The following is a 13,635-nucleotide window of genomic DNA, read 5'->3' on the forward strand; positions in this document are numbered from 1 at the left end:
TGAAAAAGTGATAATTCCAAAATTAATGAAAGAAAAATTCTAGAATTAATGAAAGAAAAATTCTAGAATTAATGAAAGAAAAATTCTAGAATTAATGAAAGATAATTTCAGTTCCAAAATAAATGAAAGATTATTCCAGAATTAATGAAAGATTATTCCAAAATTAATGAAAGATTATTTCAGAATTAATGAAAGATTATTCCAGAATTAATGAAGGAAAATCCAAGCATTGATGAAAGAAATTTTTCAGTATTAACGAAAGAAATTATTCCAGCATTAATGAAAGAAATTATTTAATTTTTTTAAATCTTTAGATGAAAGTGATCTTTTTTTTTAATCTTTAAAACGCAATATTTAGAGACCGAACTGTGTATTTCAATGGGGAAATTGCTAGGCACGAACTTTGTTTTCACCGAGTCACGTGATTTCTTTGGATTTGATGTCCCTGCCGTCGCTATGCTTCCTCCTATAAGATAAATAAACTCGATGGATGTGCGAGATGAAAATGACAACATGTGAGAGATACAAAACTTTAATTTATTTTTATGCTGTATATTGGTGCAAATTTTATGCCCGAAAGTATCGGTTAATATGCTGTTTAGTGCTTACAAAAAATAATCCAAGGGTGAGCATAAAAATATATCAACCGGTATTTTGGCACCACTCAAAATTTACACGGATAAGCATCATAACAATAAATTAAATATAGTAGTATAACACATTTTGTTAGTTTCCATGCTGCATGCTGGTTTGAAACAACTAACCAAACTGTGCTTAGAAAATTATAACAGACAGTTGAGTTTTTATTTGATAGGTGGCAGCAGACGTTCCATATTTTTGTGATGGATATTTTTCCGATATTTTCGTGTAGAACAGAAACACGCATAAATATTTTCTACAATTTCAGAATCAATTGCAGAATTTTTATCCCTTTCAAATATTTCCTATGCCTGTATAATAGGGCCATGAATACATGAGTAGTTTTTTTGGAAAATATATTTTTAAATTTGTATGCAAACTATGTGAAATCTTTTTTCTCTTCCATGAATACTATCAAAATTATACTGTTATTATACTATCAAACTTATATTGGAAGTAAGGTTTTCTGTTTTGCAAAACAGCTCAGTTGCAATATATGAGAGCTCATAACCGACAGCACCGGGTTGCTGAATATTAGGATCGTCAAAACTGATCAAAATACGTTGACTACAAATTTTCATCATGGCTGCCAAAGAGAGCAAGCATTTCTCTGGAATTTCACGCATGTGTGTCGGAATACTTGCATCATAGTCGATTAAAAAATTAAAAAAACAAAACAGAACCGAAAGTGTCCAATTCGGGCATGTGGTCGAAAACAAAATACATGCCCGGTTGAATTTTTTACATGCTCCGGGCATGTCCGGCGATACATTCGTCCAGCCCTGACACAGAATATCAATTTTACATGCATAGATATACTGCAGATAGATTCATTTTGCCATCATTATCTTTGGTATAAACAACCGAGCTGATCATAAAGAGCCTTAACACATTCAATGAAGCGAGAGTGTTCAATACTTTGTGATTTCTGGGCCTCATTTGAACAAGGAAAACTCTCTTGAGCTGCACTTGGAAAGGAAAATTGTCCTGGAGAATAAAACATTTAGAGAATGAAACTGTTTTAGGTTACATTGGAAGAGAAAGAAAAACTGTTTTAAGCCGAATAATAAGAAAATTTTTTGGGATCGTATTTAGAAAAATCCAGAATTTAGGCCGCATAGGAAAAAGTAAATTGCTTTGGAATGAAACTGTTTCAGGCCACAATTGGAGAAAAAAACTGTTTCCATACCACGTAGGAAAAAGAAAATTGTTTTGTAATGAAAAAGAAAGAAGAGAAAGAATTTAGAGAAGAAAGCTATTTTAGGCCACGTAGGAAGAAGTAAATTGTTTCAGGCCGCACAGGAAGAAGAAAATTGTAAAATTGTTTTAGGCCACATAGGAAGAAGAAAAATGTGTCAGGCCGCATAGGAAGAAGAAAATTGTTTTGGAATGCATTTAGAGAAGAAAGCTGTTTTAGACCACATAGGATGAAAAGAAAAGTTCTGTTGTGTTTGGTCAGAACATGATATCAAAAAAAATGGCTTTTTGATCTAAAAAAATATATGTGTCTTGGTAATTATAACTAATTACGGGTGAGATAAATGCACAAATACGTGCTTACAGCTAAACAACATGCTGATGCATATTTTCATTTGTATCTGTGTGTATGCTTTATTTTTGATTTTTGAATGGCAATGAAAATGCTTATATCTCAAAAATGCAATTTTGAAGTTATGTTCAGACCACACACCACAGAATTGTGTCAGACTAACATTTCGAGAAGAAAACTCTTCCAGGTCATATAGGAAGAACAAAATTGTTTTGCACCGCGTTTAGAGAAAAAGGCTGTTTTAGATTATATGTATAGGAGGTAAAAAATGTTTTGAACCGCATTGAAGGGGGGAGGGGGGGGGAAACCATTTTGGGCCACATTTAGAGAAAAACTGTTTTAGGCTACATAGGGAGCAGAAAGTCAGCTTAGGGCCGCACATTAAGTGTGAACCCGTGTTTTTTTAGATCTTTTTACACTCAAAACGTCGCCGTTTTGATCATATTTCCTCTCCGCGGGCTTTGCATCCAAAAGCTAGTCTCCCCCTTATTAAAATGATTTCGTGTCATGATTTACTTTTCTTGCCCAGGGTTCTTGGGGCTCAATTGCCGTCCAACTTATGGTGAAACCAGGAAAAATACTTCTTCCCAGAAGTGTCGACCCTAGATGCCTCAGTCACAACCTAGACAGTCACGGTACGAGAAACAGGTCTCCTCTCGGAAATTATAATTTTCTAATCTGGATGGGTCCAGGACCATCCCAGCACCTCGCATTCAAAACAACCTAATCACACCTCTGCCAGTCTAATCAATAGACTAATGCGACTTTCCAGCCATCTCGTCAGATGATTACTGGTTCCCGCGAGTTTTATCGACTAGACTTCAACAGTAATCTAGATGTCTAGACTAATATGTGCGAAAATACCCTAGTGTGCGTCTGAAATTTACTCGGAATTTTTCGGATCCCGAGAGAGACAGAGAGCGTGTTATGCAATTAATTATACTCGGCCATTTATTCATGACTGAAATTTAATCTGCTGGTTTTAAAACGAATGGAGTTTTCCAGAATCATGCCAATGGACGTTGGAGAGGCAAAAGCGCTCGATCCAGAGGGTGAGGAGGAGTCGGAAATGCAGATTCTGCGAATAGTCTGTCAAAAATCAAAAATTATTCATGTATGTATAAGCACTATTTCCGCTCCTCGCGTCGAAATAAGCAATCATGAGTTCCAGGACGACTTTAATCGAGTCCAGGGTTTGAGAAAAATGGTAATTTTCCGACGGGATAATATTTCCAGTGATTATTATTTATAGCAATCTATTAAATTTCCAGATTCGGTGATACGTTATACGGGAAAAGGGAAAAATTGTTCAATGTTTTCGACGTGTTATAGGATACAATACGAATGAATTCCCACCACTGAGAATGGAATTTTAATGGAATTTTTCGACTTGATTTATTTCGACTCGAACGAAGCCATCGTCTGAGTGGTTTCTGATAGTAGCTGTTTCGTGCCACTGGCTTGGTCCTCCTCCGATAACGGGGTTGATCATCGAGATATTTTGTTGCAGCCGTTTGACAATCGCAGTGTTGTACAGAACTTGATAGAACCAGATGTATCCAGGTTCAAATCACTCGTACGATTTCAAACATTCCCGAGAGGGTGAATGCATCCAAAAAGCCACAGCCGTAACAAATGGCTTCAACACTATCCAGCCATCCCCACAACACAAGGGTATACATAAGCAATGATGTACTCGAAGAGATTCCGACAAGATTCTGGTTCAAAATGGTGGAAATTGTTTTTGGATACGTATGCACCAAATCTGATCGTCGATTCAGTTTGGAGAATTTTAGGGATATCAAACCTGAGTACATACTAGACGAGAGCCCGAGTAGCTGGTGGCAAAATGCTTGTCTGCCGCCGTGAAAGTTGCAGTGAGGTCCCAGGTCGAACCGGGGGAAGAATATAATTTTCTCTAACGAGCTTGAGGTGACCAACGATAGAGATGAAGCCTTTATTTACAACCCAACTCGTTAATGGCGGTAAACTGCCGTACAGCGAAATGGCCGGAGTTGGTGTTTGATGAAGTAGTAGACCTTAACGAGGGGAAAAAAAAGTCTTCGTACCTGACCAATCAGTGGAGTCCTTTTCTTGAATGTTATGGTAACCCTGTTAGATATGGGGGCTACTACCTCTATATCTAAACTCTTAGGGATTTCCAAAATTCTCTCTCTCTGGATTTTCCAGTGGTTGTTATGAAGCTATTTTTCGTGAAGACTAATAAAATGTTTTATTAGATCGGCAATCGAGCCAATCAACAATCACGCCAAAAATAGTAGCTTACAGACCTTTTTCTCTTTAAGGTCTAGTAACCTAAGGCGAGGGTGCAGGATTCATAGCCTACAACAGCGGTTCTAAAACTGTCCTGTCTCCAAACGTTGCAAATCTGACCTGTTTTATAAGTTAGAGCAGGGCCGTAGCCAGACATTTGTTTCGGGGGGGGGGGCAAAGTGATAGAGTAGAATTAACCATGTTGTTTCTTATATATTAGCCATTTTCTAACATTTCGGGGTTTGGTTCTGGTCTCCCCCCACCCCTCGCTACGGCCTTGGTTGATGGGAAATTAGAACCACAAGAGAAATATACCGGAGCATGCATCAAGTACTGGCTAGGCATTGATACATTCTCGAGTCTATTTCTCTTGTTAATGCATCAAATAATATCTAGCCCTGGCTTCATTCTCGCTAATCCAGCACACATCAGACCGGAGTGTGCCGGATTACCGAAGTCACCGGAAGTTTGGTGAAAAAGCCCATTTAAATAATATAAACTTCAGTCTACAGACATGCAGGATATATTTTCCTCTTCCACGGGGCTCAAAAAACTCTCCTAAATACGCCGGATTACCGGAGGGCCGAACTAGTGCACGGGCGGCATAACGAGAATCTACTGTACTATCTCTGGATAGTTAGTTATAACTACTACTTCACTTAACTTCAACCATATTATTGAATTGCAATTTACTGCCGTTAACGAGTTGGGTTGGAAACGAAGTTGCCATCTATCGGTGGTCACCTCAAGCTAGTTAGGGAAAATTTCTTATCTCTGTTCTTCCCCTGGTTCGAACCTGGGACCTGATGGCAGCCTTCACGGTAAACTTATAATCGCGCCACTCGGGTGCCACTAGTTATAACTGCATTACCAGATTCAAAAATCATGTGCCTCTTACCCGAACTGAAGCTGACCTCACTCAACAGCAACCAACGCGAAGCGAAGTGCAGTTCGACCTTGAGGACCCGACCGATCTTGTGGTGGAGGAATATCGTGACGTTCCGAGGTTTCTCGAAGAACAGGTCCGGCATGTACGAGAACAGCACCGGCTTCTTGCTGCTGTCAAAGAAACGTCCACCGACGCTGAACCATATCTTGGCCGAAGAGAAGACCTGCACGTCTTTCGAGTGCATGTTGTTGCAATGAAGGTACATGGCAGTGAAGTTGCGTACGGTGTCGAAGGTGAAAAGGATCGTGATTGGTCTCGATTCGACGGCTCCGTTGTCACCCGAACTCACGTAGACGTTGCCACTGTCGTTCTTCCAACCGACCCATTCGTAACCTGCAACGAAATTTACAGCGAATCAATCAGAATTGTCAAGTATAACATAAACAAACAAACCACTCAGTGTCACCAGTGGCACACACAGCAGTGGCAATTAATTGGAATTTAATGCGAAAACCCCCAGCGTGTCCGAAAAGTTCACAGACAACTCACAGCAAGGAAAATTAATCGCTGGGAAAACTCACCGACACGAGTGAGTGAGCAAAGGAGTCAGTTAATGAGCAATTGAATCAGTGAGTGAATAAGTAAGAAAGTGATCAAGTGAGTTGGTGAGTGAGCAAGTGAGTGAACAATTAAGAAAACAAGCAAGTCAAGCACCAAGTGAGGAAATGAGATAGTGAATAATAATTAAGTGACCAGATGAGTGAGTTAGTAGGGGAATGGTTTAACGAGCAAAAAAATGAGTGGGTGAGAGAATGCAAAACTAGAATGTAACTAGAGCTAGCTCACTCACTTCGTCATTCGTTCATCCACTTACTAGGTAACTCACACTGTCACTCTTATTCACTCACTATCGCTCATTCACTATCTAGATCATAGTTTCCCAACCCTTTTTGTCCCATCGCCCCCTTCTTCAGAAATTTTTTTCTCTCATCGCCCCCAACGCAATCTAACCCATAGGATCCTATGTTATACCCGTAGCTTCTACCGCCCCCTGGAACTTTCCCCCCATGGGGGCCTTAACGCCCACGTTGGGAATCACTGATCTAGATCATTCATTCCGTCACTAGCTCGCTTATTCAATCACTCTCTAACTCGTTTAATCTTTCACTCGCTCACTCACAAACTAGGTAGCTCATTCAGTCACTAACTTACTTCATAGGCGCTCACTTTGTCACTCACTCATATTGAACTGTTTCGGTGAATTCTCTGTTTTGAATGTCAAGAATCCAAGAAGGATTCTTGACATTCGAGAGGGGAGGGGGAAAAAAAACGAGGTGGCAACCTCTCATCGAATCACGATAAAGTCTGTCTGTACTAACCTTTCCCGAATCCGGAGCTATCCAGTTTGAAGTTGTCGACTCCTTTTTGTCCATCGGTCAATTGTCCGAGTCCCCCGTGCAAGAAGCTGTCGTCTTTGATGCCGTCGTAAGTTTTATCGGAGAGATCGATCTCAACACCTCGCCGCTCCCCCTGAGGCATCGCATACGACAGCAGGCCGTCTACCATGGGGAGAGATTAAAGGAAAACGAATATAAATACATAAACAATTCTTTGAAAATCCACGTGTGGAAGAGAATGAAAATATTCAATATATGTATATGACGGTAAATGTGACGAATAGGAGTAATCGCCGGTTAATATGCATACTATTCACAACACAATCGTCTCGGCAAGAGGTTGATAAATTTTCTTTACATTTTCACTGGTAATTATGTGTAATTCCCGAATAAAATTGGTAAGTATGACAAATATGGAAGAAATCATGAGGAAAACTCACTTAAATCCAACCACTTATTTGTCTCTTCCGGAACGTGATGGGTGCACTCCTTGGCGTGGGGGTTCTACCCAACCTTCTGAGCCAAGATTATAGTGTTATTTTGCAGGAAAAAAAAGTAAACCCCCCCCTCAGAAGGAAAAAAAAAAATCTGAAACCCCCCTCGAGAAAATTCTGCGTACGCCTATGGGTGCACTTCACATATTTTGCCATAAAAATTAAACGAAATGAAAAAAAGTGTTACAAATATATAAAAACGTATAACCAGTAATTAATGTTAGCTTTCTTCACATTTTTCAAATATAACATCCCCGACCTAATCCGACCATTCCCAGACTTAAGTTTGAGCAAAGTTCACGTATGTATTTCATTGACGATTAACCTTTGCAGCGGGAGTTTCGAGGTATATCGTCAAACTCAATCTGCTTTACTTCACAGCCACCCCCGAGATATCTCCGCTCCCTAAAAACCGCGTTGAATTTTTTTTTGGAGTAAAACATAATTATTAGTGTTGATGTGTACTACTGCCCCCCCCCCCCCGTATCTAATTTTGGTCGTGTATGGTTGTGGGAGACCCTGTACACCATCATTTCGTGATTATGGTGTTCTGAGGCGGGAGGTCGTTGTGATAAAGAGGATCCATGCGCAAGTTCTAATTTCCTCGAGAAAAATATACGGGGAAATCGCCAATCATTGTCAAAAATATGCCCGAGGTGTACAAATAAAATCGCCAATCTTGGCGAAAAATAATGCCAAATGTAAGTAAAATCACCAGTTTTGCTGCTAATATCGCGGAAAAATTGCCAATTTGTGGGGAATGAAGATAGGGAAGACAGACGGGCTCTTTTCATTGTTCACAGCTGAAATATGTAAAATAATGCTCTAAAATTCTGAACATCACGAAAAATATCTTGAAATTACTGAAGATCATGAAAAAATGCTCTCGTAAAAATAGCGAAATAAGCAAAATCATTAAAAAAAATCATAGTCAAAGTCATAGAAATTCTAGCCTTAGTGATAATTAATCAAACAGGTGATGGCATCGGATTATGATCAGCTCCTTTAGAAGTCGAAGCCATTCAACCAAGTTCCGTAAACGATGCCATCTATCGTTCAAATTTACATCAAGCGAAACCACATGGCTACATACACTGCCGTGCTTTTTGTTTTGGTCAAACTGCGGTAAATATAAACACATGATGAAAAATAATTTTTTTTAAACATTTTTTCACTCACCAGTCCAGACGCATCCGTAGAACTCGACTCTCATGCAGACCATCCTGAGATGAGAGCTGTGAGGGACGATACGGACTTTCGACGCGATTATCGGAGGGTCGACTATCCTCTTGACAATGAAGTACGTGTTGGTGTTGCCTTGGAATATCTGCAATGGAAATCACACCTCAAGATCGAATTGTATTAACGAACAATAATTATTGAATATCATGAGAAGAGCAGGGTGACACAGAGGTAGAAAAGGGAATGTAAAAGAGGGTGCAGCGATTGTTGGCGATGTTTTTTTGAAAGAACATTGCGATTTATGTTTGCCGTTTCTTCTTCATACCATCAAGCGTTTAGACCAGGGGTGGCAAACTTCTTTCTGTTCGTGGGCTACAGCGTCGCGGGCCGCATCAGTGGTGCAACTTATGTATAAGCCGCTCCATTATTAATTGAAATAATTAGTTAGTTATTAATTTTGTCACTAGAAATAAGTTTGTAAGCAGTTTGTTAATCAAGAAATCTGCTGTTGTAACCCGACAGTTCAAAAATAATGATCACAAATTTAATTTTCTTCACGGTACTTCTACCTTGTCGCGGGCCGCACAAAATCACTTCACGGGCCGCATGTGGCAGCGGGCCAACTGTTGGCCACTGTTGATTTAGACCATAATTTCCCAACTTTTTTAGTCCCATCGCCTACAACGGAATCTAACCCATAGGATCCTATGATAAATCCTTATAGCTTCTACCGTCCCCCTACTTCACCAAACACCAACTCTGGCCATATCGCTATATATTGCAATTTACTGCCATTAGTGAGATGGGTTGGAAGTAAAGGTGCTGTCTATCGGTGGTCACCTCCAGTTCGTTTTGGGAAAATATCTTATCTATATCCTCCCTTGGGTTCGAATCCGGGACCCTGACAACGCCCACGTTGGGAATCACTGATTTAGACCATTCTCAAATCTCTTCCACTTCAACATACCGACTACTTCTTGTTACTTGTCCCACAAGTCTATTCCACACTTCTTTTTAAATCCCAGGCTGCGGTCTCCGGCCCTTATGTGCCACTGGGCGCACGTGCAAGTGTTTTCTCCCTAGTCATTGGGTTCAGCTATCAATTTAAGCCAAATGGCTTGTACGGTGCATCGAGTTGATAGCTGTCTTCATGGGGAGAACGACGCGAGTGATTCGATACTTGCGAGCACGGGGGCCTGAGGGAGCACTGCTATAAATCTTTGCTAACTTTTTCCGACACAACTCTGCCACTTTTGAGGTCCGGGGTTATGAGTGGCTCTATCCATCTAGCTATGAAACCAACCTTCACTTGCATAAAATTCTGAGGAAATAGGCGCTTCACCAGCTATTTCCTTTATAGAACATGAAATATTTTCTCCTTTTCCCGTTATAATATTACAATCAATTGGAATATCTTCTTTTATCAGTCTTGTACCCACAAAAAAAAAGCATTTTCTGTATGAGAAACACATGGATCCCGTAGGAGCCGTGAAGTATTGACTGCCACGGGTGCAGCTACAACCACGGCTGAACGAATTTCAGATTCCTTTTTTTCTCGATATATATCTCGCCGTAGATTCGTTGATTCCGTAATGGCTGCCCACAGCAGCAATTGACATACTTTCGCCAAGCACAGTCAATATATGCAATTTTACTTGTAAAGTTTTCACTTTTTTTTTTGCCTTTTCGAAGCATTATCATTGGCACTAGAAAAATGAGCCATCCTAAACACGCACAACTCAAATTTCGTTAACAGAACACGTGAATGACGATTGCTGAGTGTTGCCAAAAAGAATTTCCAATAAAGGAAAAAAAACCCGAGAATATGGAGGGGCCGACTGTATATATGAAATTGATTTTCTGTGTGTGTGTTCTCTACAAATCTACAATTTTAGATCGATCGTCGACAAAAATTTTGCACACATACCAACCGGGACCCGAATTGAATGATAGGCTACTTTTAAAGTTCGGAAAACGCTCCTTTCCCAACTTTTCTTCAAGTTTTGAATTCGAATATCTCAGCAAATATTGCATTTAGAAACTCTGATTTTTTTTGTTGGCCTCAGGAGAGACAGGGCAACAACTTCCTAACTGGAAATTTGAGGACGTGGGGGGGGGGGGGGTGGAACCGTATAAAAATTAAGATTTCTTTATTTTGTTACTTACTGTATTTTCACTCTCAAAACTGATACAGAGTAATATAGGGTTACTGGTAACCGTAATTGAACGGCTTTTGATCATTTCTTAAATTGAAACTATACCTCTACGACAGACGGTTGATGGGATAAAGGCCGCATTAGCACTTACAGGGCACCCTGTATATGTATATATAAACACAGACCACGAAATACCGACTTATAATGAACTCGTTTCAATTTCGGTCGAAAATCACGCATTAAATTACCACACATTCCAGAACATGTGATTTTAAGAGAATATTTTTTTTAGGATAGTTTAGTTAATTCTCCCATGTTTTTATCATTGAATAATTACTAGCTATTAACTAACTCAATTACCAAACAAGTAGTAGCCCCAGTGGAAACAATCAAGCTAAAATGACCCGAGTCAAGGCGAAAAAGCCATTAGCCGCATTCCGGGGGACAAGTAATGTCCGTCCTTGAAAATTATACCGAAGAAAAATAGAATTTTAAACAACTTTAGCTTGTTAAATCAGCAATTCTTACGATAGAAGCGCCTTGTTACCGCAGCATCTTAATAGCTGGCAACAAAACTTACACACATACACTACACACAAATCTTCTCTCTCTTCCTGCTCCTCTTTTTTGAAAAACCGCATAATATCCCGGAACGGAAAACGGTTGAAAGATTATAATTTTTCCTCTTCTCTTGTTTTTATTCAACATCGAAAAGATTAAAATAGCCGGAGATGGATTCCTCTCTGCGCTAACTTTTTCTCTTTACAAGAAGAACTTTCTAGAAGAAAGACCGTGTGTAAATGGAGGAAAATCGCCCTGGAGAGAGCGAAAAAAATCCATTGATTTCCCTTTAATTAGATGTAAATAGGTGGGTGGGTGAGCTCTCATTTCCACCGAGCTAATCAGAATTTTCTAGCAGCCACACACAAAAAAAAAAAGGCTGTTGGAACCGCTGTTGAACCAGCACAAGGTGCGAGAGTACCGGTTCTCAAACTTCTGTCAGCAGCGGCTTCCCTTGCCCGATTCATAGCTCAATTGGGGTGATAGCCGCTTTGGTGGTCGAGTGGTCATAGTGAAGGACTCGCGTCGCGAGGTACCGGGTTCGAACTCCACCGTCACCACAGTGGTGGTCGGCTGAAGTTGGCTTTCTGTGGTTCCCAAGGCGCGAATGCGAGTCGATCTCCCCTTTAAAAGTCGCGCCACAGAGAGCAACAGACCTACAAACAGCACAAATGAAATTCGATCATAACACTTTACTTCTGAAACATAGATGGCGGCACTGGAAAATCAAACAACACTACCTACGCATTCAGACAGGTAAACACAGTTACACTTCCGGCACAATTCACTAGGTAGTAAATCGCCCATAGATGGTGATAGACTTGAGTTGTGCTCGGTTTGAAAGAAAGCTCAACGGGGCGAAACAGAATAGTTTGATAGATATTTTCCCAAATAAAACAACCACTTCGTAGCATAAATAGGCACACAAATTAATATCTCCAGCTCGCCACGACGCCCCTGCCAAAGGTTGGTGGCGCACACTTTGAGAAACACTGCAACCCAACCCCCCCCTCCCCCGGTGGCCATGGAAGGTGTTCTGGAGAAAAAAGGATACCAGTGATGAGACCCCCCCCCCCTTCATCGAAGAAGACACAGAAAGGAAGGATGGGGTAGGATGCCATTATATTCACCATCTCCAATTCTGTCTCCAAGTCTGTTCTATCCCCCATGGGGACAATTATTAATGCTAGTTAAGTCAATGAATCAATGTACAGTTAAGTCAATGAATAAATGTACAGTTAAGTCAATGAATCAATGTACAGTTAAGTCAATGAATCAATGTACAGTTAAGTCAATGAATCAATGTACAGTTAAGTCAATGAATCAATGTACAGTTAAGTCAATGCACAAATGTACAGTTAAGTCAATGCACAAATGTACAGTTAAGTCAATGCACAAATGTACAGTTAAGTCAATGCACAAATGTACAGTTAAGTCAATACACAAATGTACAGTTAAGTCAATGCACCAATATATAGTCAAATCAATGTACTTCTAAATGAGCACCAGCTATCAACCAACTCAATTACGAAACACGAGCATCAGCTACCGTGGGAACAATCAGCCCAGTCATCCACAGGAAGCTACTACGAGCGAGAACAAGTCACGTGTATGCACAAGACAACAGCACTATATAGCGGTACTGCGTATACCCGCAACTTGTTTTCACTCGTGGTAGCCTCCAGTGGATGACCGGCCTCAAGCTGCAAAGACTGAATCAAGGTGGAAAGTCATTCGCCGCACATTCCAGGACAAATAATGTCCATCCTTGAGAATCACACAGAAGATAGATAGAATTATAAACAACTTTAGCTTGTTAATCGGCAATTCTTACGATGCCATATTTTACCGCAGCATCTTGATAGTTGGCAACAACTTACATACATTAGATATATATTTTCCTACAGCTCCTTTTTTTTTTCCTAAAAACCGCATAATATCCCGGACCGAAAACGGTGGAAAGATTATAATTTTTACTCCTCTCTTGCTTTTATTCAACATCGAAAAGATTAAAATAGCCGGAGATGGATTCCTCTCTAAACTAACTTTTTTTTTTTACAAGAACTTTCTAGAAGAAAGACGGTATGTAAATGGAGGAAAACATCGTCCTGGAGAGAGCGAAAAAAAAATCCATTGATTTCCCTTTAATTGGATGTAAATGGGTGAACTCTCATTTCCACCGAACCAATCAGAATTTTCCAGCTGCGACACAAAAGGGCTGTTGGAGCCGAAGGTGCGAGGGAGACCATGGAAGAAGGGGGTCCTGGAGAAAAGAGAAGGATACCACAGTGATGAGACAGGCACCCCCCCACCCCCTTCATCGAAGGAGAAACAGAAAAGGAAGGATGGTCGAGGCTGCCATTATACGCACCTCTTCCACCATCTATCCAATCCATCCCCCCCCCATTGCCTGTTCCATCCCCATGGGCACAATTATCTTACGTCCATTCTATTCCATAGATTCCGGTTACCTAATTGAAAACGGAAAAGATAA

At 40.3% G+C, this 13,635-nt stretch overlaps 1 protein-coding gene across 1 annotated transcript in view; it reads right to left on the reverse strand.

The window, feature by feature from the left end:
• Positions 1–13,635, reverse strand: part of Ddr (discoidin domain-containing receptor 2) — a 275,303-nt gene that overhangs the window by 14,786 nt on the left and 246,882 nt on the right. Inside the window, exons 5-7 of the mRNA XM_089249384.1 lie at positions 8,422–8,569; positions 6,731–6,910; positions 5,361–5,744 (exon numbers count right to left, since the gene is read on the reverse strand). Coding sequence (XP_089105510.1) covers positions 5,361–5,744; positions 6,731–6,910; positions 8,422–8,569 — 712 coding nt within the window. The remainder of the gene's footprint in view (positions 1–5,360; positions 5,745–6,730; positions 6,911–8,421; positions 8,570–13,635) is intronic.

The sequence above is a fragment of the Pholcus phalangioides genome, unplaced genomic scaffold, assembly GCF_987345545.1.
Source record: "Pholcus phalangioides strain wild (caught in Gottingen) unplaced genomic scaffold, Ppha-v1.0 ptg000022l_1, whole genome shotgun sequence".
In the NCBI taxonomy this organism is placed as follows: Eukaryota; Metazoa; Arthropoda; class Arachnida; order Araneae; family Pholcidae; genus Pholcus; species Pholcus phalangioides.